This window comes from Otolemur garnettii, unplaced genomic scaffold (assembly GCF_000181295.1).
Source record: "Otolemur garnettii isolate 467f Iridium unplaced genomic scaffold, OtoGar3 scaffold00052, whole genome shotgun sequence".
Lineage (NCBI taxonomy): Eukaryota > Metazoa > Chordata > Mammalia > Primates > Galagidae > Otolemur > Otolemur garnettii.
In genome coordinates this window covers 7621177-7646729 of record NW_003852447.1, presented here as the reverse complement: position 1 = coordinate 7646729, position 25553 = coordinate 7621177, and the positions used below count along the sequence as shown (strand labels likewise).

Sequence of the window (25553 nt, the reverse complement as noted above, 5' to 3'; positions counted from 1 at the left end):
AAATGTTGTATGAGAAAATCTATGTTTAAATCCAGAAGTTCTTATAGTCAATATAAAATTATTACTGAAACACAAATTCTAAATTATAAAAATCATTGTATTGATTTAATTGACTTAATCAGTCTTGTTACAATAATCGATACCCTACCTTTTGTTGTGTCTTAAGTTGGCTAAAATCTGATAGCAATCTTTATTTGTGGTTTTTGTCCTTCCTTTGATATTTAACATTCTGTATTATTTTTGTGCTCTTTCATTGTTCTCATGTGAAGATGTTTTACACTATAGTCAGTCTTTTTCCACTCATTAGTTCTGTGACCTTGGACAGATGTTTAATCTTTCTGATTGGTTTTTGTGACTATGAGATTACATTTACTTACTGGCATTATTGTGTTTATTCTTAACCACTTAAATTCCAAGAGACTGCATGTACCATTTATTCTTGACTCTCTCTCATAACAACATTTCAAGTAGGCTGCTCATATGCTCTTGGTAAAGTGAAACTTTGATGTTGGTAAGATGTCAGTCTTCCTCTCTTTGGTCTTGTAGAAAAGAGTTCTATGATTTTTCTAAATCATAGAAAAAACTATGATTTATTTAAGTAGAAGAGAGGGAGGAGGTTGGGACAAATCAGCATCTTTCAAGTGTGTAAGTGGTTGAGCACTATTCTGCTAGAATATGCAGTAAGATAACAGGGTGGAGAACCTGTGGCCTTGGGACCACATGTGGCCTTCTGGATCCTTAAGTGTGGCCTTGGGACTGAATCCAAATTTTACAAAACAAATCCTTCTATTAAAAGGGGTGCAGTAGAGAAAGATGAAGCTTTCCTTTCTTCCTTTTGTGATTAAAAAAGAACAGTGTTGAAATCAGAAGGCTACAGATTCCCTACCTGTGTTATAGGCTGAGTCACATTGCTATTGATGTTTTTTCTTCCTATATGATGAACAATCTTGGTAAAGTTTTGAACAAAATTAAATTTCCTTTACATACAAGTTGTCATTCTGGAAATATTTAGTTCTAAAATAGCAAAAATTTTAAAAAGGACTTGATGTTTATATGTAAAATGGGCTCATGTTCTACATTAATGTAAGTATAAGTAGCTTTTTTATTTTAATATACTTGAAAGTCCAGTGGAAATTTGAAAATCTTGACTATTTGATATATAGAACTGTTTGGTGTATTGCATATCCTGTAATCCTACACACTTTTCACTAAATACTGGTAGTCCTCTTAATTGTTTTCATAGCCAATAAACATTCTCTCCAATTTAAAAGATGTTCTCAGACTCTATTCTCCTTGCTGGTCTGCGATAGGTTAAAGGTAAGGAAATTAAGTACTAGAAATGATTGAAGAACTGAAATCATAGAAAGAAATGATTGCATAACTTATTTGTCATCATGCTTTGACTAAATTTGATAAAAACATAATCTGAGGCTTTTAAAACTGAGATAGCTATATTAATATATTATTATTTTTCCTAGTAAAATGAATGAAAATGAAAATAAACCTGGTGACTCACAGGAACTTGGTAAGTAAATGTATTTAAAATGTTTTTATAATAGTAAGCCTTTTACAATCCTACCTAAACAATAGGAATGAATTCTCTGGTGCATGCTTAGTTCGTATGTCCATGTACTAAAGTATAATATATGTATTGTGTGTATTCATTTCAAAAAAGTCTGTTAGAGGACAAATTACTTGCCAAATTTTATGTGTATTCTGTGTATGTATTTTTATCAGGCATGCTTTCTATCTGAATAAAACAGTATCATTTATTTAATAAATAGAATTTTTTTATATGACTTTTTCTTACAAAAGAGAACATAAAGGTGAGAACAATTTTAATACACAAAAGTTTAATATGAAAAGGAAAACACATCTCCAAGTGCTTACAACAACTTCCCCAAATAGATGCAGTGTTTTTGATCTTTGCTTTTAGTTCTTGTTTTCTTCCTTTATTATAAACAATATCTCTTTACTTACTACCATGAAAGATGAGGAATTGGTTTTTATTTTCTTCTGAAACTACTCCTTCATCTATTGCTTTTAGATCTTTTTGATTCCCTCTTAAACTATAATATTATATGTAAGACTCTATAGCTTGACCATCACTTTTAGAGACTATCTGTTGATACCACATTATGTTGGATAAGGGAATTGGACTCCCAAACCTCCTCTGCTTGCTTTCTTTGCTTCTACCACCAAACTGCTATCAGCTGTACTAGTAGTAGTTCTGAAACTTGACTAATTAGTGACTGTCTTTATGCATTTTGCCAAAGACAGATATGCCCCCACAATTGATATTTCTCCTCGGATTGACTGTTTTTACTTACATGAATATGTTTAAGGTGGAGACTTTATTTCATTATTATAGTGGAAACCAATATCACTTTCTATAGTAGGTGATCTGAACAATAAATAAAAGCAAGTCAGAACAATTTTACTTGATTTTAAGCATTCTGATTAAAAAGCAGCCAAATACAAATAAATACAAAAGGAGTCTACTTATAGAAATGCATACCTGAAACCTAGTCTGTTCTGTGGCCAGGGTCCTCCTCTCTACTGGGCAAAGGAAGGCAAGGAGGGAAAGGGGGAACAAAAACCTCAGGTCTCCAGCGTGTTGCAGATGCACATGTACCGGGGTTCATCCTGAGGATTTCCTTTCTATAATTTCAGCTAATTCACAAGGACTCCTCCTCTTTTGTAATCTCAGCTCATTCCTTGTATTCCTCTTTCTTTTGGTAGCTGTATGCACACTGGTGGCTAAAAGTTTAGGCACTAGCAATGAAGGAGTTAAGGTGGGAGCTGCTGGTATAAGATACCCAATATGAACAAGTGGCAGTTTGCTGGAGTTAATGTGGACATCTCCTTTGTATGGGGAAGGAAGAGGGGCTGAAATCTTTTAAAGGGTTGGGGAGGTTCTTTGAATTGTGACATTTCATTAAATTGGAGTGAGGAAGGGCTATATACTTAGGTTATTTCACAGTATTGAATAATAGCTCATGCTCTTTGTTTCTGGAATCTGTTCTGTGAGTAACCTGTTAACAAGTATAGCACTTTTCAATACATAATGTCCATTCTTGATTATATAGATTAATTAAGGTAAATAATACAAGTTGCTATAATAGATAAACCCTGAAGTCTTAATAGTTTAACACAATAAAAACTTGGTCAGCTTACAGTCCAGTGGGGATGTGTTAGGGAAGATGGGGCAGAGAGCAAGTTTCTGCTTCATGTAGCCAGTTAGAGAATCAAGTTCCCTCCATCTCGAATGGGTCTATTGCCTTGAGGTCCTCAAAGTTTTTTCTCTTCACTAATGATTTTCTACTTATTTCATTAGCATATTAATAAAAAACTTTCTATAAGCCGGCGTTGTGGCGGGTGCCTGTGGTCCCAGCTACTTGGGAGGCGGAGGCAGGAGACTCGCTTGAGCCCAGGAGTTGGAGGTTGCTGTGAGCTGTGATGCCACGGCACTCTACCCAGGGGGACAGCTTGAGGCTCTGTCTCAAAAAAAAAAAAAACTTTCTATACAAATAAGCAGAAGACAAAAGAGATTAGTGGTTATAATACTAACATTTATTCAGTTCTATCCTTATGTCACAGCCTATTAACTTTTTAAATATATGCTGTCTTATTAGGTCCTCATTAAGGCATAGTTTGAACTAGGTACTATTGTCCTTATTTTTATGATAGGGAAATGGAATTATAAAGCACTAGTAAAATAAGCCAGGCACGGAAGGACAGCACTGCATGATCTCATTCACATGGGGAAATCTAGAAAAGTTAAACTCATGGAAGCATCGACTTGCATGGTGGTTACCAGGATTAGGATGGGGAGCAGGAAGGTCTGGGGATTGGCAGAATGTTGGTCAAGGATGTAAATTTTCATTCAGAAATGAGGAATAAACTAATGAGGTCTATTGTACAACATAGGGACTATAGTTAATAGTGTATTTATACTTGAAAAGTGGTAAGAGAGGTTTTAAGTGTTCTCACCACAAATAAATGGTAAGTATGTAAAGTAATACATATGATAATGAATCCATTTAGGCATTTACAGTGTTACGTATATTTCCAAACATACACACACACACACATATATGTATAATTATTACTTTTCTTTTTAAGTATGGATCTATATTTTAACTCAGATCTCCTGATTCCATAAGTTGTAGTGGGGGAGGAGGGGAGTAAAATACACATAAAATTCACCATTTTAACTATTTCAAGGTGCTAGCATTTAGTACATTTGCAATATTTGTTAACTCATCACCACTGTCTTGTTCCAAAACATCTTTTTTATCATCCTCCAAGGTGATTATTTAGCCTCTGTACCCTCAAAATGAGGCAGTCATTCCTCATTTTGCCTTTTCTCAGCCTCTGGCAACCACTAAAATCTGCTTTTTATCTATCTCTGGATTTATCCATTCTGGATAACATAACCATTATGTAAGTGGAATCATGTGGCCTTTTTTGCTTGACTTCTTTCACATATAGCATAATGTTTCTAGGCTTTTCCATATTGTAGCATGTAGTACTTTTCCTTCTTAGTGGTGACTAATAATCCACTGTATTGATAAACCATATTTGGTTCATTCACTCATCCCTCCATTGATGGACATTGATTTTTTTCCGCTTTAGTTATTGTTGAGCAGTGCTGCTATGGACATTAGTGTACAGTATTTGTTTGAACATCTGTCTTTAGTTCTTTGGTATACAGAACTGAAATTGCTATGTTACATGGTAATTCTATGTTACCATACCCAGAACTGAAATTGCTGTGTTAGATAGTGACTCTATGTTTAACCGCTAGACTACTTTCCAGAGTGCTATACCGTTTTATATTTCCACCAGCAGTATATGAGTTTCAGTTTCTCTAGATCTTTGCTGACACTTGTTTTTTCCTTACATTTTGGTTATAACTGGCCTTTGTGAGTGTAAAGTGGTATCTCATTGTGATTTTGATTTGCATTTCCCTATTGACCAATGACTAAAGATATTAAACATCCTTTAATGTGCTTCTTTGGAGAAATGTCTATTCAGATCCTTTGCTTTGTTGTTGTTGTTATTGTTGTTGTTGCAGTTTGTCCGAGGCCTGGTTCGAACCTGCCACCTTCAGTATATGGAGACAGCTCCCTACCCACTGAGCACAGGCACCTCCCCCTTTGCTTATTTTTAAATTGGTTATTTGTGATTTTGTTGCTGGGCCAAGGTGTCCATTTGCCTGTCACCCAAGCCGATGGATGGAGAAGTGAATAAGAGATCAAGTTTCACTTTTATTTACAGAAAAGCCAGTGATTCAAGAGACCAATGGGGTTATCTCCCAAAAGAACTGCTCTGCCACCTTTTTCCTTTGGTTACTTTTTATTCTCAAAGTAGCATCCATCAGCAATGTTATTCCTCATCATAGTATACATTAAACAGATTCCTCCTCATAGGTTACAAAGTTACACAATAGCTTTCTATCTTAAAATGGTTACATCTTTAAAGCATTTTTATTCTAGACTAAATTTTTAGTTAGATAACACTTCACAGTACCATGAAGTCTAGTTTCCCAACTTATCTAGGACAGTAGGTCTTGGAAGTGAATAAACCATCTCCACATGTCAGTACATAGGCTCATCCGGCCTTGTCAGGGCCTGACCAGCAGCACCCTGCATAAAATGGACATTTGAGTTAACAGTGGCTGGTAACAATTTTTGTTATTGAGTTCTAAGAATTTCGGGTGGTACCTGTGGCTCAAAGGAGTAGGGCACCGGCCCCATATACCAGAGGTGGTGGGTTCAAACCCAGCCCCAGCCAAAAAACTGCAAAAAAAAAGGAAAAAGAATTTCTTAGCATACTGGCTACTAGACCCTTTTCAGATTTTCTCCCATTCTCTTAGTGTCTTTTCACTCTTCTTGATAGTGTCCTTTAGGGCATAAAAATGTAAAATTCTGATGAGGTCCAGTTTATCTATTTTTGCTTTTTTTACTTATGCTTTTGCTGTCATGTGAACTAAGGTACAGTTGCCAAATCCAAAGTCTTGCAGATTTGCCCATGTGTTTTCTTCTGAGAATTTTATCAGGGCTGGACACAGTGGCTCATAGCTATAATCCTAGTACTCTGGGAGGCTGAGGCAATTGGATCCCTTGAGCTCAGGAGTTCGAGACCAGCCTGAGCAAGAGTGAAGCCCCATCTCGCTTATTAGGATTTTTAAAATGGAAAAATTAGCCAGGCATTGTGGCGGGCTCCTATAGTCCTAGCTACCTGGGAGGCTGAGGTGAAAGGATCACTTGAGCCCAAGAGTTTGGGGTTGCTGTGAGCTATGATGTCTCGACACTCTACCCATGGTGACAGAGTGAGACAGTCTTTAAAAATAAATGTATATTTATAATTGTGGCTTTCAAATTTAGGTCCTTCATCTGTTATGGGGGTGGGTGGGGTGGGTTCATGATTTCTTTTTTTCTTTTTTGAGACAGGGTCCTTGCTCTTGTTTCCCAGGGCTAGAGTACAGTGACCCCATCATAGCTCAATGCAGCCTCTAATTGCTGGGCTCAAGCTAGTCCTCCTATCTCAGCCTCCAAGTAGCTGGGGCTATAGGCACACACCACCATGCCCAGCTAATTTATTTTTTGTAGAGACTGATATTGCTATTGCCTAGACTAGTCTCAAACTTAGGGGCTTAAGCAGTCCTCCCACCTCGACTTTCCAAAGTGCTGGGATTACAGGTGTGAGACACCACACCCGGCCATCTTGATCTGTTTTGAATTAATTTTTGTGTGTGATGTGAGATATGGGTTTACCTGTAGTAGAACCTTTGTAAGTTGACCACCTGAGAGATTGGAACAAATGGGTTAACACAGGTGGTCAACATAAGGAACTAGACCTACAGTACATGTGGTACATTTCTAGTTTAGGTCAACATCGGGAAGTGGTCAACTATGGAGGTTCTACTGTTAGTGTAGTTATCCATTTGCCCCAATACCATTTGTTGAAGAGACTGTTATTCCCCACTGAGTGGGGAAATCAATTGACCACAGTTGTATATGTTTATATCTGAACTCTTCTTTTCTATTGATCTGTATGTCTAGCCAAGTACCACACTGTTTTGATTACTATGAAAGTTTTTAATCTCTGTTTTTTCTCACATCTTTTTCTTTAGCTAAAGGTCTGTCAACTTTATTGATCTTTTCAAAGAATCAACTTTTATTTTTATATTTTGTTTTTGTTCCATTCTCATTTTGATTATGTCTACTCTGATCTTTATTTTTTTCCCCCTTCTACTAGCTTTGGGTTTAGTTTTCTGTTTTCTAGTTATTTAAGGTATAAGATTAGATTATCAATTGGGGATCTTCCTTTTTAATGTAGGCTTGCATAAGCCTAAGCCTAATGTGCAAGCTTACAATTTCTCAGATCCCTTCTGAGTGTGTGTACATCCCTGTGCATGCACATGACCTTCTAGATTTGCCAGTATCTGTGGGAGTTTTTCAAAACACTTATTCCCCTGCTCAGGAGGCTGAGGCAAGAGAATTACCTATGCCTAAGAGCTGGAGGTTGCTGTGAGCTGTGACATCACGGCATTCTACTGAGGGCAACAAAGTGAGACTCTGTCTCAAAAAAAAAAAAACAAAACTTATTCCCCACTGTATCCCCCTTTCCCAGTCTCTTTCCTAGACACTGTCTGTCAGCTACTTGCCTGTCTATCCCATTCCCTAGGCTGCTGTGGCTTCTATGTTTGCTTTCAATACTGTTTGACAAATAGTAGAGGTTCCAGCCCTCAGAAGGTTCTGAGGAAGGCAAAAGAAAGGCAGACATCTGAGCTCATCCCTCAGGGAACCGCTGCACAAGTCCAAACACACAATCACATTTCTTGAAAACAAGGTCCATATTACCTGCTGTTGGACCAATAATCTGCACCAGGAACATGGACCACCTCAAGGCCACTGCCCAGCTGAGGAGTAGGGAATGGTAGGTGGGTCAGTTAAAATGCTCTCATCAAAATTTAGCAGCTTATTCTTCATTAAACGTTCTCAAAATTTTGTCCTTTTTTAAATTAGATTCCAGAACTTCTAAAAATTTGATTCTTACAGTTTTTGGCAGTTTAATCATTGCTTTAGTGGAACAATGGAGTTTTATAGTTTCTCAGTCTGTCATTTTTACTGATGTTACTCCGTAAGTTCCCCTATTAACACTAGAATTTATCATTAAAGACTACTGAAAGTATAAAGTCACACTAATACTTTGGAAATAGGTGTTGAAAAATTTAAGTTACTGATAGCAGTATAATGTGATTTATTTTCTCAGAAAGAATTTTAACACAAATTGAGAAAAGCACAAATCTTATGTTTTTTTTAATTTTTAAGCTTTTTATATCAATTTCTTTTTCACCATTAGCTTGTGTCTTTTGTCGAAAAAGTGATGACTGCCCTAATAAATATGGAGAAAAGAAAACTAATGAGAAATGGAATCTCGCTGTACATTACTATTGTTTGGTAAGTATAATTTATAATTAAATTATAGAAATTTGGTGTTTTAAAGAAGAAAATTGTATCCTAGCATTGATTAATGAGAGTTGGATAAGTTATTTAACTTCTGTGGACCTCTTTGATCTATATGTAAAAATTGGATTTTTTAAATATTAAATTCCGAAAGTACTTTGTACATATAAAGACCTGTTTTTGCCTGTTTAGGGTCTACTTGTTTAAAAAAGGAAAAAATGGGAGGAGGTGGGTGTTTGTTTTTTTTTTACCACTTTGTATTTTCCTTTGTTGCGAGTGATAAGTCTCAGAAAAGACTGGTTTAAAGATTTAGAGAATAGAAGAAAATAATTTTATTTTATTTGACAGAAAGCCTGGAAAGAGATATTCTGGCTAAAGGTAATATTTGTGGATAATTATAGAGGTTAATTTATAGGTCATTCAAAAGATAAGTGATTTCTTACTGACAATTGTCTCTCATTTGTTACCACTTCCTCCATCTTCTCACCTCATTGAATCTTTATCTTAAGATATTAGTGGTACATTACTACCTTAGCATACCAAGGTTGCATTGATATGCTCAGTGTTTCTTGACACAGTATCTATTGCCACATAAGAAATTATTCTGAAATTTAGCAGATAAAACATTTATTATCTCACACAATTTTAAGGGTTGGGAATCTTGATGTTGGCTGAGCTGAATAATTCTAGCCCAGAACCTCATGAGATTACAGTCAAGGGATGTCAGTCTGATTATATCTGAAGACTTCACTGGGCTGGAGGTTTCACTTCTAATGGCTCACTCATGTGGCTTTTGGACTCAGTTCCTCCTAGTTGGCCTCACCTTCTTATCCCTGGCCCTCTCACCAAGGCTGCTCACTCAGGCAGCAGGATGTGCTTCTCCTACAGCAAGTGATCCTAGATAGAGAGAGAGAGAGAGAGAGAGATACACACTAAGATAGAACTGTAAACGCTAGTCATCATAGGCACATACCGTTGTCACTTTTGCTTTATAGTGTAAGGAGTTAGTTAATCTAGCCCACACTCAAGAGGGGGGGAATTAAGCTCTACTTTCTGAAGGAAGGAGTACTAACAAATTTGTGGGCATTTTTTTTTTTCCGGTTTTTGGCTGGGGCTGGGTTTGAACCCACCACCTCTGGCATATGGGGCCAGCACCCTACCCTTTGAGCCACAGGCCCCACCCTGTGGGCATATTTTTAAATACATCCTCTATGTTAAAAAACCCTTTCGGTGCCTGTTTGAGAAACCACCTGGTTCTCTAAGACTACACTTTTGTACCCCAGGTACCCTGTGGATTAATTAGACTTGTAGACTAGCCTAGGAATCTAATCACTTTTATACCATGCCTTAATGGTATAAAACAAAAATGAAGTTGACATTCCAAATAAATTTGTAAGTTAGAGTCTATTATATTTTACAGTGCGAAAGAAAACCTTTTCATTTTTTTCAAGAGTTTATTTTACTTTTTGTTTGTTTGGTTTTGAGGCACGGGTCTCACTCTGTTGCCCAGGCTAGGGTATAGTGACATCATCATAGCGCACTGCAACCTCTAGCTCCTGGGTTCAAGTGATCCTCCTTCCTCTGTCTTCTGAGGAGCTGGGACATCAGGGATGTGGCACCACCGCTAATTTCCCTTCCCTTCCTTCCCCTTCCCTTCCCTTCCCTCCCCTCCTCTACTTTTCTCTTTCTTCCCTTTCTTTCTTTCTTTCTGTCTTTTTTTTTTTTTTTTTTTTTTTTGTAGAGATAGGGTCTGGCTCTTGCCTAGGCTAGTTCCAAACTCCTTACCTCAAGCAGTCTTCCCACCTCAGCCTCCCAAAGCACTAGGGGCATATTCTACTTTTTAGGCAGTAGAATTAGAAGAGCTGTTTTATTAGTTAACAGGTTGGTTTTCGTAGCTAATTCTTAAGTAATATATATCATTTTGGGGTTTTTTTTAGGATATATTATAAACTTTTAATCACAAATTTATTCTATGAAGTATTTTTGTATTCTGTAATACATTTAAGTTGATCATATCAAAATTTCCCTTATATTATTTTATTTTATTAAATGAGTAATACTTTTTTAAGTACTGACCCTAGACTCAACTCTTTTAATACTCTATTTTATTATGAATAAGAAAGAGTAATAATGTTAACAAGTGGTAATACAATGCTAGAGCTGAGAGGGACTTAAATACAACCTAAGGTTCTTACTTTGGCATTTAAAGTCAGAGACATCATTTGCCTAGGGTTCCAGAAGGCTAGGCATAGAGCCTAACTTGCAAGTAAGCTTGTAAACAAGGATTTTTTATTCATGTTCCATGCTTTTTCTTGATTTAGGCTTAACGTCATTTAACTATGAAGTTTAAATGAGATTTTCTAAAAGGCAAACATTTACGTTAACCAGAATTCAGTAAATTTCCCTATAAATATGCCTTTTATGATTCAGACACAATTCAGCTAGATTTAAAGTTAGCCTGAAATACCGCAGATAATCTAATTGTCTCCATCTGATTTACTAATCCTTTTATCTAAAACTAAATTGTAAGTACTCTCTCTTTTCCCCTCTAGCCCCTATCCAGTCACTCTTTTCCTTCCTACCTGCCTTCTTTGCGCTTTCTTTTTTTTTTTGTTACTTCGTGGAATACTTTCAGAAACCAGTTTGGGTATGCAAACTATTAATATACAGTGTTCTCCAAATCAAACAATGTGAGTATCCTCTTTCGTACTTTGACTATGAAAAATAACTTATAGATAGGTACTTGAAATTTGAGTCATTCTATGTCTGTTTTATGAATATTAAGGATATTTTTAGTTCCAAACTAGTTTCTTAGAGTTTATTTTCTAACTGAGAATATGTTCACAGTTAATGTCAAGTGGAATTTGGCAGAGAGGTAAAGAAGAAGAAGGGCTTTATGGTTTTCTAGTAGAAGACATCAAGAAGGAAGTGAATAGAGCTTCTAAACTGGTGAGTAAAGTATTTTACTCATTACACTAAATACTATAAGTATTGTCAATACTTGGGAGGTCTTTTCTATCAGTTTTCTGAACTAGAAATTTATGACTTTGCTTTTATATTCCAATGCATATGTTTGTCAAATGTGATAAGTTTTAGAAGAACATTTTACATTTTGGCAAGTGAAAGAGTATCCCTGACCCTGGATACAATATATAAGAGAATACTGACTTTACTTCTTATCTTATTCTAATCTATTCATCATTTCACCCGTTCTTTTTTTTGTTTGTTTACTTTTTTAAAATTATTTTTTATTAAATCATAACTTTGTACATTGATGCATTATGGGGTTCAGGGTACTGCTTCGATGTACAATGTGAAATGTTTACATTGAACTAAGTAACGCATCCATCACAATTATACTCATTTTTAAATAGTTTTGAAATGTAACATCATGCATCATGCACGTTAGTTTCACCCATTCTTAATCAGAATTAATGACTATCGTTCCACACTGCTGTTCTGCAAACTTTGGATCCTGAATCAATTCACCCATTTACTCTTTTATTCTTATGCCTCAGTTGCTGAGATTGGAATGATAGGATGAGGTAGATATTACACAGCTATGCAAACTGGTAATTTATGATCTTCAGAACCGTGTCGCCCTTTTGTGACATTATATGCTTACGTTCAGTGCCCTCTCCTGCTCTCCAAGATGGGTGTTCTAAACTTTTATCTTTTTATTCATTTAATCATCATTTGTGAATCTTCTATGTGTTAGCTACTCTGCTATTTTCAAGGAGGATTTCCATATGGTCTGAGTAGAATAATAAGAGAGAATCAAAAAGTTGGGAGTATAGGGAGTTTCATTTAGAGAATGTGTTGAAAATGAAGCAATTTGGAGGATGAGGGGATTCATAATTACACTGGAGTAGAAATAATGAAATAAGAAAAGTTGTCCCATAAACGCTGAAGTTATTTAGAATGCTAGCAAGAATTAAAATACAGAGAAAGCCTATAGTCTGGGTGTGAAGTCTTCAGGTGGAGGAGTGACTAGGAAGTTAGCAGGTAACAGGAAGTGTAGATGTTATTAGGCTCAAATGCCCATGTTTTTAAGAGATAGAATAGTGGCCTGCATCTGTAACAGAGAACTAAAATAATCTGTTTGTTCCCCTTCCTGCCCCATCTCATTCCTACCCTGTGCCAAGTCTGGCAATTAAGGAGGATGGGAAGATGAGCAGCTTCATTCAAGGTCTACAAGGGAAGCATATAGAAACATTTATTTTAATTGAGGCAAAGAAATAGAGGCAATTATTTTTGAAGATGTTGAAGAGACAAGGGAGTTGATGGTAAAAGAGAAGCTGTAGGGCACAAGGGAAAACATTAGGAGAAAGATTAATATGAATCTAAAGACATGAGGATATTGGTATTAAAATGTCTCAACTTCTTGATGATAAGTGAGCTTGTAATGTGTAGTCTCTAAAGGTGCCTTAGGGTTTGGAAGTAGAGATTGAATATATTTTATCTGAAATGTTTGAGGGGGCCAGGTGTGGTGGCTCAGACCTGTAATCACAGCACTGTGGGAGGCCGAAGCGAGAGGATTGCCTGAGCTCAGGAGTTTGAGACCAACCTGAGCAAGAGCAAAACCCTGTCTCTAAGAACCAGCCAGGCATTGTGTCATGGGCCTAGTCCCAGGTGCTTGGAAGGTTGAGGCAAGAGGATCACTTGAGCTCAAGAGTCTGAGGTTGCTGTGAGCTATCATGCTACAGCACTCTACCCTGTGTGACAGAGTGAGACTCTCTCAAAAAATAATTAAGTGTGGTGCCTGTGATCAAGGAGTAGGGTGCCAGCCCCACATACCAGAGGTGGTTGGTTCAAACCTGGCCCTGGCCAAAAACTGAAAATAATAATAATAAATTAAAATTTTAAAAATTAAGAAAATTAAATGTTTGAGGCCAGAAGTGTTCTGGATTTTGAATGTTTTTGGATTTGGGAATTTCTATATACCAGTTGAGCACCCCTGATGTGATTGAGTATCCCTAGTCTGAATATCCAAAGTGCTTCAATTGAGTATTTCCTTTGAATGTCATGTTGGCACTCAAAAAGTTTCAGATTTTGGAGCTATTTCAGATTTTAGCTCCAAGTAAATCCTCCGCAAGTACATTGTGAACCTCGAAGAGAAGTCCCTATTTGTGAACTTAAACTAGAATTTCTTGTGTCAGTTCATAATGTTGACCAACTATTCTCTTGTGACCCAGGCGGTGCTTAAAGGGGTCAGCAACAACTCTGTAATTCCTGAATCAGTGACCACTATAATGACCCTCTTAAGGGTTTCAGGATATTTTAGGTACTGCTCTGTATTTTACTAATGATTGATTCATTTAATTGTTTTTCTGTTTACGTATCACTGTTACATTTCACTCGTACTATATTTGTGTCCTAGGGCTGCCATAATAAATTGACTGCTTAAAACAGAAATCTATTCTTTCATCATTCTGGAGGCCAGGATTCTAAATCAAGGGATTAGAAAGGTTGGCTCCTTCTGGAGACTCTGATTAAGAGTCCATTCCATGCCTCTTTTCTAGTGTTGAGTGGCTGCTGGCAACCCTTGACATTCTTTGACTTGTGGCAGCTAACTCTAATTTCTTTTTCCATCTTCACAAGCCTTCTCTGTATGTCTGTGTCTTAAATCTCCTTCTTTTTCCTCTTATAAAGACACCAGTCATTTGATCCTAAATCCAGGATGATTTCTTCTTGAGATCCTTAATCTGCAAAGATTCTATTTCCAAGAAAGTTCACATTCAAAGGTACTAAAAGTTAAGACTTGAATTATCTTTTCCCAGGGGGACCACTATTCAATCCACTGTGGGTATCTAACACTTTTTCACTTGATTAGGATAGAGCGAGTTTTGCCATTTTTTTAATAAATTCATTTATAGTATTGTGTTTCTGTTCTTGGTATTTCCTAACTTACATGCTTTCTCTTAAGATTTCAATAAGACTTTCATGCATAACTATTATGTTTACAAACCTTTCAGCTTAAAATAGTTTATCAAGTAGAAAGGAAAAGGAGCTTTTTTGTCTTATCCATGTTAGATTATCTTTTATCAAAAGTTGTTCTGGGAGTGAAGCTTTGGATCTTTAGATTGTTTCTGGGTAGAACTTTTTGTGGAAATTTCTTTAATAATCTGTTATCACATAGTAAAAATAATTTTCAGACTCTCCACAAGGAATATTCATTTATACTTGGTCATATTATAGTACTCAAAGTTTATATGTTGCAGCCCTTATTTTCCCTTTCTTTTCCTAGAAATGCTGTATTTGCAAGAAAACTGGTGCTTCAATTGGATGTGTCGCCCCCCGATGTAAACGAAGTTATCATTTTCCTTGTGGACTTGAGAGAGAATGTATTTTCCAGTTCACTGGCAATTTTGCGTGAGTAATTTAACTGTTAGATATGAAAGGTGAATGTTAAAAAACAGTGGGAAGTGGATAACCCAATGATATAATTTGCTTGTAAAGTTTCTTTTTAAAGCTGCAGTGAATGTCATGTATATGTACATGAATGTGTATATAAATAAATATATACATATATACACACAGATTTATTTCCCCATTCCCTATGGGGACACACACACACACACACGTATATAAATAAATACAGACAGACAGCCTTATTTCCCCATCCCCTATGGGGATACACACACACACACACACACACATATACATACATATATAAATAAATAAATACAGACAGACAGCCTTATTTCCCCATCCCCTGTGGGTTCATTTTCTCGCTGCCGTGTCTAGAATGGGCCTAATGATTAATATTCGCCTTTGGCTCTCAGCTCTAAGATATGATATGGAACTGTTAATCTATACATATTCAGTGAAAACTTCTACCTTACTTTAATTCTGCATTTTTATGTCACTTTTCAGAATTATTTTCTACTTTTCTTTTTTAAGTCATTGTATGTTTTTCTTACTGAGTAAATTGAAAACATGTAAATTTGGTTGAGTTCCAAAAATAAATATTATGCCCTGGGATGCCCCTAAAAATATGAGCTTCCTGAGTACAACTTTAAACGTTAAGATTTTGTGAATTTTGGCATTTGATGTTATGAGTATTTTATTTCGTTTAGTCTTTGTATTCTTGACCTTTTTAATAGATTGGTGCCTTGTAAGAAAACTGCAGTTTAGAAAATAAAGTGAATTAAGAATAGGCTATTATTTGCATTTTATGTGTTATAGGATTAAAATATTTTTAAAATGTAATTTCCTGGCCTCCTTTAATTTTATACAGTGCTGAGTATAATAGTATGTACTCAATTGTTGAATACAAAAATATGTATACTCCCTTGCTAACAATGTTACAGAGAATTCTCAACATATTAGTCACTGAACTTCCTACTGTATGAGTTACATGTCACTGTCAGAAATTCATGTTTTAAAGGTCCAGCTCTCTTTGGTCACAGATTATGAGAGTAATTTATAGTGCCAAGGCTGTAGTCTGTTATAGGTTAATTGTGAGACAGGTACAAATGAATTTTCTCTTAAATATGTGAATTACAGTGATAGCATAGTTTTGCTTTGTGATTTTTTAAGTATTGTCTTTAAATAATTTACATTTTTTAGGTCGTTTTGTTGGCACCATCGACCTGTTCAGAGCATTGCGGCTAATAGTTACAGAGACTCCTTACCATGCACCATTTGCTTGGAATTTGTTGAGCCTATTCCAACTTATAACATATTACGAAGTCCTTGTTGTAAGAATGCTTGGTTTCATAGAGACTGTTTGCAGGTAAGATATGTTTTATAAGCTCTGTCTTATACAAAATTTGTGGCTTGATGATTTTTTTTTTTTTTTGAGACAGAGTCTTACTTTGTCACCCTTTGTAGAGTGCCTTGCTGTCATAGCTCACAGCAACCTCCAGCTCTTGGGCTTAAGTGATTCTCTGGCCTCAGCCTCCCGAGTAGCTGGGACTGTAGGTGCCTGCCACAATGCCTGGCTATTTTTTGTTGCTGTTATCATTATTGTTTAGCTGGCCTGGGCCAGTTTTGAACCCGCCAGCCTCAGTGTATGTGGCTGGCACTATAACTACTGTGCTAGTGAGCCTGGCTTGGTGATTTAAATTTTAAATTAAATTATTATCTCTTACTACTTTAACTTTTAAAAACAGCTTTAAAGCATTTAATTTGAAGCATATTTTACATATGAAATTTATCCTACGTGTACAATTAACATTTAATGAGTAACTTAGATGCAACCTTTTAATGTATATTTATACTTTAAAATTTTTGTTTTTAACCTAAAGATTTTGTTTCTATTTCACAATGAGTAAAACATAGAATTTAATTTCTAAATTCCATTTGAATGTTTCTTTTGGGAAACCAGGATATGTGCAATAATAATAAGTATGGCAGCAAGCTAAGCTATTTAAATGTTAAGAGGCTTTTTTTTTAAACTACAAGAAACACTTTCTTCATGACACAGAGTTCGTTACTGTCAATGAATTAAAAGTATTGTTTCTTTGAGTATTATCTTGCATATTAAACCTGATGGATTCTTTTCAGGGAAATAGAATATGATTTTTAAAACACCCACAACAGTAAGCAATTTAGTATTTTTTAAATTTAGAAAACACTTGTCAAAAAATTTAAAGGTAATGGTTATTAATAACATCAAATATGTAACATGCATGTGTGAAACTTCCAGCTGATATACATAATAGAATGCCAAATAAGAGAAGATTTAAGTTTAATACTGTTTTTTAAAGCTCATATTATTCCATAGTAAAATGAAAAGTTGCCAGTGGCAAATTGAATTGCCAGTGGTAACAGTGGTTGATGCCTGTAATCCAAGCACTCTAGAGCCTGAGGCAGGTGGACTGCTTGAGCTCAGGAGTTTGAGACCAGCCTGGACCAGAGCGAGACCCTATCTGTAAAAATAGCTGGGCATTGTGGCAGGTGCCTGTAGTCCCAGCTACTTGAGAGGTTGAGGCGGGAGGATCACTTGAGCCCAAGAGTTTGAGGTTGCTGTGAGCTATGACACCACAGTACTCTACCAAGGACAACAAAGTAAGATTCTGTCTCAAAAACAAAACAAAAACAAAAAGGTAAAATGAAAAGTGAATGATTACAAATTATCCACAAACAAGTTTTTTAAAGTTAGGAGGTGTAAATTCTCATATTTCAATAAAGTCTTTTTTTTCTTTTTTTCAATTGAGACAGAGTCTCCACTTTGTTGCCCTCTATAGAGGGCTGGGACTACAGGCGCCAGCGTAACATGTGGTGCTTTTTTTGTAACACACGGCTTGTAACACATGGCTATTTTTGTTGTTTAGCAGTCACAGCCTGGGTTCGAACCCACTAGCGCCAGTGCATGTGGCTGGCGCCCTAACCTTGCTGAGCTACAGGCACCCCCCCTTCAATAAAGTCTTAAAAGTGCTAACAGCAGTAAAGTTTGACTTATCACTTTGTTTTTTTGTGTGGGCCTTGAATTTACATACTTAGGATTATTCAGTTAAAATTGGCAGGGTGAACCTTACTTCGATGGAGAAGCGTTAGAAATTCTTTTAATTCTTACAAAGAAATGTTTGCAAGAGGATTCCGGAGAATAAAGTTAGTAAACAATGGAATGTTTACCTAATGAGGAAGAAATTCACTTATAGGAGAATCTTTAAAAAGGAATTTGTCTTAATTAAGGGTTTGTATTTGAATGAATATAATTGCTGCCAAATATGTCATCTTATTAATCTTGTTATAGTGTGCTATTTTTCAAGGCAAATAAGTCTTGCCTCATTTATATGTTAATATTTAAGGAGCAAGAGGTTCTAGACTTGACCTGGTATTGTTAGGGCTTTTTGTGAATAAATGAAACTACTGAGTTTTTAATTCTCTCATTTAAAAAGTAGATACAATATTACTAACCAAGAAGTTGGTCTACTTTATGCAAATGTAATTTAAAATCACAGCCACATGGACACCTATCTGATACAAATATCAATAAGCAGTTGCTACTTGATTAGAGCATACTAAGACAGGGCTAATTCTTTTTTTTTTTTTTTTTTTTTTCGAGACAGAGTCTCAAGTTGTTTTCCTGAGTAGAGTGCCATGATGTCATAGCTCCAGCTACCTCCAATTCTTAGGCTCAAGTGACCCTCTTGCCTCAATTTTTCTATTTTTAGTAGAGACAAGGGTCTTGTTCTTGCTCAGGCTGGTCCCGAACTCATGAGCTCAAGCTGTCCACCCTCCTCAACCTCCCAGAGTGCTAGGATTACAGGCATAGCGCCCTTGCGCTTGGCCCTACAGGGATAATTCTTGAGTTACTTTATCTAAAAGAGCTCCCCTACTTTTCTCTTCTGGTATCAGTGTTAACTGAAATAGTATAAGTCTACCCAGTCTGGATAGTTCTGTATATGGTTAACAAACTATCATTATTCATAACCACAAGAAGTGCCATACATTGGGATTCTGTGAAGAGACGAGATCAATTTTAAAGTAATTGGTAAAAACTTTCCATTCTGTCTATCTAGAGAATTATTGCTACTGTTGTTCAATTTGGATTTCTCCATCATTGCTCTAGTCTGCCATGTATCTTATGCATATTCTCTTTCTCCATACCAGATACTTCCTTGTATTATGCCCTGTATTTTGTAAGATCTTAGCATCTGTCTGCAATTGTTCAAAGATCCTTTAGGTTCAGAGACTTTGATAACTTACTGCTTCCCTCGCACATGCTCTCTGTGAAGGTGGGGAGACTTCCTAGTTGTCTGACCCCAGAATCATCTTTTTTCACTTCTTTCTTCACCATCCACATATCATTCCATACACATAAAATGTGTCAGGTCTACTTAATAAATGTTTTTTATGTATCCTTTTTGTGGCAGACACTTTTTAACTTTAACTTCAGATGCTTTTTGGTAGGAGCCTACTGGTTGCTCTCTCCCCCAAGTGGCTTATTCCCTGTCAGTTTTCTTCACACTACTGGCTTTGACTTGCCTATCTGTCCTCATGATTTTTGAAGATAATGTAATCTCTAAATATGTTACTGATTGTACTTTCCTAATCACAATACCAAGTGTTATGTTCTATTTTGAATACATGGCATAGTGTTTTGGCATCTGTAAAGTAGGGGTTAACTATTTTTAAATGAATGTGTGCTGCCACCTTTTTATTGGGGATTTGCTACTCTTTCTAGTTGGCGTATAGTTTCCCATTTTCCTTCTGCGTACCTCTGGTGCCTTTGTATTTGTATTTGCTATACAAATGATGTATTGCTATACAAAGGTTTGATATTTGTCCCCTTCGGGGAATAAAAGTCACTTAGAGATTGTGTGAAAAACAGAACCAGGGATGATTTATATGTAGTACTTAATTAAACATCCTTCCTAGATGAAGTAACTCAAGATTTTCAGTTTTTCTCAAACTGTGGAGGACGACACAATACTTAGGAACAGAAATGACAGTAGGGCTTAAGATTGAGAAAAGTACATGTATGGATAATGGATATGAAGCTAAGAATAGCCTATTAGGTAGTTTAATTTAAAAAAAAGATTAAGTAAAAATCCCCAGATTTTAGCAATGGATAGCTTAGTTTATAAGGGTAAACTTTGGGTACTCACTAGCATAGAAAAGGTTTTCGTAATATGTCAAGTGATAAATAATACATTATCTTTTATATAATTCATAACCTGATGACTGACTTAAATTGTTAACAATAGATTTTTTTATTGTCCACTGTAGATTCAAGCAATAAATGCGGGAGTGTTTTTCTTTAGGTGTACAATATGCAATAATACTGACATATTTCAGAAAGAGATGTTGAGAATGGGGATTCATATTCCTGAAAAGTAAGTAACATTTAGCCTATTACAAAAAAGTTAAATGTCAGATTTAATAGCAGGAGAAATAATCATTTATGTCTTGATCAAGTGATCGTGGAAGGTGGCCATTTCAAGTGTTGAAATGTAAAGTATCCTTCTCCTTCCTGTATTGCCGGTTCTTGGGGAGCAGGGACTGTGACATAAATGTCTCATTAGTTGGGTTAGAGTCCTTAATAAGCACCTCAGCTGTGACCGATTTTAATTGGTTGGTATATATACAATTATATAGGCTTCAAAATAATATGTATAAATTGTCTAGAAGAATAAAGATGTGGTTTTTCCTCCGCTCCACCCCTCAAGTTCCCAGACTCACCCCCCAGCATGGTAGGGCAGGTTTTGCCATGGGGGTTGAAGGGTGAGGAGAAGCCTGGGTGTTCTGGGGTTGGGAGAGGAGAAAAAGAGAATTTTAAAAAAAGATAAAGAAAGATGTGGTTTTAAATGCATGAGAGGAATTTTCTTAATGCTTGAAGATGAGGAATTTAGAAATAATGATACTAAACTTTAAATTAAAAATTGGAAGTAAAATATTAGAGAAAAATGAGTTTTGGAAAATTTGTGGTTAATTTTTCATTTAGCATTTGAAAATTTACTGTGAGAATAATTAACTGTAGGATAAAATGATACTAATCGATTTATATCTTGGTGAGAATGATTGACTGTAAAAAGGACTAGTTATATTCTTGTTGCTGAGACTCATAAAAGTGTGTTTTGTATCTTGCTTCTTTTATAGAGATGCATCTTGGGAATTGGAGGAAAATGCCTATCAAGAGCTTCTGCAGCACTATGAGCATTGTGATGTTCGAAGATGTCGCTGCAAGGAAGGACGAGACTATAATGTACCTGACAGGTATTTCTGGAAATTCAGTTGTGCTGAGTGGTTCCTTATTTAAAATTTCAGCTGAGAAAAGAGGTTTTGTAGTTAGTAAAATGTAGTTTGCTCTTAGGATATTTTAAGTTTTAACTTTTCTACCTTCTAAAATTGTGAGGTTTAAATTTTTTTTTTTTCTCACTCTATCGCCCTCAGTAGAGCTCTGTGGCATCAGAGCTCACAGCAACCTCCAACTCATGGGCTTAGGCAATTCTCTTGCCTCAGCCGCCCAAGTAGCTGGGACTAACGGTGCCCATCACAACACCTGGCTATTTTTTTGTTGCAGTTTGGCTGGAGCCGGGTTCGAACCTGCCACTCTTGGTAAATGGGGCCGGCGCCCTACTCACTGAACCACAGGCGCCACCCAAGATTTACATTTTTAACATAAAGAGTAAGAGTTGGGCCTGGTATACAATAAACACTCATTAGCTGCCTTCTTCCTCCTCATCATCAGTGGGCAGAACTGTCTGGGGAAATAGAGGAAACACACACATAGGAGTCACACACCCGCACAGCCACACCCACACAGAGGGATGATACACCCACACTGCTGAGTTGAGAAGGGCATCTGGATACCTCTCCTGCCACACACACTTCCACACACTTAGGGAGCTATATCCATTTCTATATAAAGAGGATATGCTCATAACCACACAGAGATGACAGAGCCCCATACCCATAATAAATAAGAAGTGTCATATATCCCATAACACAGTGGGGAAACATGGAAGGGGGAACAGGTGACAGAGATTGAATATAAAGAGTTCCAGTGGGAAGTCTGAATCCTATTGAACTACATAGTACCTCGAGTGTCTGAACAAGTTTATTTTAGTGAATGTTCCTAATGTTGAAATTTACTATGGAATGCTTCCATATCAGACGTATTGATACAGCAGTCTCCTTGCAAACATTGTCATCTCCAAATAGAAAGGAAAAATTTTTCCTCCCTTTTAATCATTCTTTCCAATGTTTTGTCTATTTTGTGTATGTGCATATGGGTGTGTGGTATTGTTCATTCAGGTTTTTACATCAAGTTAGAGGATACTTAGAAGAGCAGATAACCTGATTTTTTTCCTTTTGGTAAAAGGATTAGTTGTGTATATATGACAGACTAATACCAAAATGTAAACATCTACTTTGTCTGTGTCCTCAGCAAATGGGAAATAAAGCGCTGTCAGTGTTGCGGTTCCAGGGGAACGCATTTGGCCTGTTCCTCACTCCGATCATGGGAACAAAACTGGGAGTGTTTGGAATGCAGAGGTATTATCTACAATTCAGGTAATACTTTATAATTTTGAGTAAAGGTATTTATTCACATGCATGTTATTACATTTTTACTTATATTTCCATTATGTTAACATTGGTATTTAAATCTGTAGGAGATTTCCAAAAGGCCAAAAAACATGCGTTACCCAAATCTAATAAGGGAATTACTGATTGTTTGTTGGAAGAGTCATCACCTAAATTACCTAGACAGTCACCTGGAGTCCAGAGTAAAGAGCTACTAAGGTGTGTATTTTGAATTGGAGAAAATTGTAAAAATCTATTTGGAGAAAATTATGACAAGAAATTCTATATACACTTAGAATACTAACAGATCACACAGTAGTGTAAAAGAGTGTTTTTCAAACTGTAGCATACAACATTTGATTGTGAAGTCATTGCAGCCAGCATTAAAAAAATAAAGTGAAATTGGATAGAATAGAATATAAAATATCATATTGATTGCACATAGTATTGAGTGTAAGAAGAATATATGAAATCTATCTTATTGTTTCCTGATTCATGATGTAAAACTTCTTACTACAGATAATTTTCAAGATAGTTTGAAAAAAAAATTATCTGAAAAATGTGCTGAAAATTCTACTTGATTCTCGAGTAAGACAGGAAATTAAAATATCATACTGTATCACATTGTTATAAAAATGGAATCCTATTTAATATATAGATGGCTTCTTTATTTATGTTGTAATCATTATTTGTTCACTGTATTTGTTCTTTCCTGTCAGTTCTTTCCCTTAGCAACTTTATGAGGGTATCACATTAGTTCTTAATTATCTCTGTAAGTTAAAAAAAAATAGCTTTCAAAATCATTACATCCTTACAATGTGCTGGTTATTCTGTTATAGTTAGGATTTTAAATTTATGCAGTTTTATAAAAGCATTTTTACAGCCTTGCTTTACCCAATAGGGCAAAATAAGAAACATAGAATTAGTAGTTAAGCATGTTGAAATACTTTCTTATCCAAAATAGTTTCAAATTTTAAAACTTTGATAATGGAAAAGAGAATTTTTATGAGAATATTTGATAACTGAATTTGCAGGTGAGTAGACTATTAAGTACTCCTCAAAAAGTAAAGAATTACTGTTTTAAAGTGCCATTCGTGTTAACTGAAATATCTTTTGTAAATATATGATATGATAATAGGTTTTATATTTCTCCCCTTTTGGGAATAAAAGTCAAAACACCTTTTTTTTTTAGTGTCAAAAAAGATGTTTGCATTATTTTTAAATAATTTTAAGAGGGTTTCAGTGATGTTACACCAGGGAAACCTGAATCCTTGCTTCTACTCTACTGTGCAGTCATATTCTAGAAGAATAGCATCAGCATTTCCACTGGTCCAGGCAGGAGCAGGGAATCAGCCTCCTGTAAGAAGTACAATCTTATCTCCAAAGGACTTTGGTTTTTATTAAACTTGGGTTTAAAAAAGGGGATTGTATAAATAAAGAGTATAAGCTTGGCCCACGCTGTGGCCTTATAATGTTTTGGGATATGACAAACCATACTTGGTATAGAAAGATGATCCATGAGTGTTACTTAAAACAAGATTATTTTTAGTACATTAATTCCAATTACAGATGGAGAAACTGAGTCAGAGAGTTATTGTCCAGCAATCAGCTAGATTGTTAAAACATATATTGCTGGGCCTTATGCCCAGAGATTATGATTCTGTAGATGTTCTGTGGGGCTTAATAATTTGTATCTCTAACAAGTTCCCAGATGACGCTGCTGATGGTCCATTTCCACACTTTGAGTCTTACTAGTCTAGACTAAAAGGTACTGTTGGGATTGTGAATTTGTTTAAAACATTACCTCTACTGTTAATTATAATTCTATGATTAACAATACATTGTGTAATCTCTCTTACTATGGTTTACTCAGCTAGTAAGCAGCGATTACATTTGCTTTTTTAAGAAAGGGTATGATGAGTATGAAATAAGCTACAAGTAAACAAGTTCATGTTTTAGCCATTGGCCAGGAAGGTGAGAGGTTGAGCTTCTTACTCTTAAACCCGAATCCATTAATTGGACAAATTTGAGATACTTATCCTTCAACATTCTTGTAAATGATTCTAATTTGGTAGAAGATTGGGGTAAAGACTCAAGAATTTAAGGTTGTCAAATAAAAGGTTTTGGTCTGGTAGCAGCCATTGTTGTGGTTTGGAGTGGGAATTGGGGAAGAATGTCCTTTTAATCTTTTTTTATCCTTTTCTATTGGCTGTCTAATTGCTGTTTTACATAAAGTACCTTGAAGTACTTACCTATGTTTAAATTCATGTTTTATAGGCAAGGCAGCAAGTATAAAAGAGATATTTCGACTATACTGATAGAGTTAGGATTCCAAATTAAAAAAATAACTAAAAGATTGTATATCAACAAAACCAATATCTGGAATAGTGCCTTAGATGAATTCAGAAAGCAAAACTTTAATCCTTCATATGCAATTGAAGTAGCGTATGTTAATGAAAATGATAACTTTGGAAGAGAGCGTCCTGGATCAAAGCATGAATTTCTAAGTCTCTTATTGCAACATCTTGAGAACTCACCATTGTTTGAAGGGTCCTTGTCAAAGAATTTATCTCTAAATACTCAAGGTAATTATTTAATTTATTCTTATATGTACTGAATATCACTGTTTAAAAGGATAGCTGGTTAGAATCGACATTCGAATCTGTGGTCTAAATGTATAATTCACTTTGTTAATAAACTACTGATAGAATCACAGGAAAACAGGGCAGGGAGTAGCATTTTAAAAAGTAAATTTTGTGGTAAAACAGTTTTTAAGAATACTATGCTTTCTTTATAGCAATATCTCCCTTAAAGTCATTACATGACTTAATTCATATTTACTCTAATTCCATTTGAGTAAAATGGCCAAATGCAGGGGATTATTTGAATTCTTTGTTTATATATTTAGAATTTGCAGCTGACTGCTTTGCCTTTTTTTTTTTTTAACAGCGTAGGATTTTTTACAATATAGTTTTCTAATCCACATGTAACAGATTTTCCAATATGAGCTCGGTGCCTGTGGCCCAAGTGGCTAAGGCGCCAGCCACATACACCTAAGGTGGCGGGTTTGAATCCAGCCCGGGCCCGCCAAACAAC

At 35.8% G+C, this 25553-nt stretch overlaps 1 protein-coding gene across 3 annotated transcripts in view; it reads left to right on the top strand.

The window, feature by feature from the left end:
- The window catches only part of G2E3 (G2/M-phase specific E3 ubiquitin protein ligase), a 52731-nt gene that overhangs the window by 10511 nt on the left and 16667 nt on the right, over nt 1-25553 (top strand). For 2 of the 3 annotated variants that reach the window (XM_023514404.1, XM_023514405.1), the window contains exons 1-10: nt 1478-1525; nt 8374-8471; nt 11325-11426; nt 14725-14849; nt 16050-16215; nt 20160-20266; nt 21030-21146; nt 22321-22445; nt 22547-22676; nt 24735-25042. In XM_023514404.1, coding sequence (XP_023370172.1) covers nt 1483-1525; nt 8374-8471; nt 11325-11426; nt 14725-14849; nt 16050-16215; nt 20160-20266; nt 21030-21146; nt 22321-22445; nt 22547-22676; nt 24735-25042 — 1321 coding nt within the window. In that variant the 5' untranslated portion in view covers nt 1478-1482. Of the gene's footprint in view, nt 1-1477; nt 1526-8373; nt 8472-11324; nt 11427-14724; nt 14850-16049; nt 16216-20159; nt 20267-21029; nt 21147-22320; nt 22446-22546; nt 22677-24734; nt 25043-25553 lie in introns of those variants that run through there. The other variant, XM_003791990.2, reaches the window with a different exon arrangement.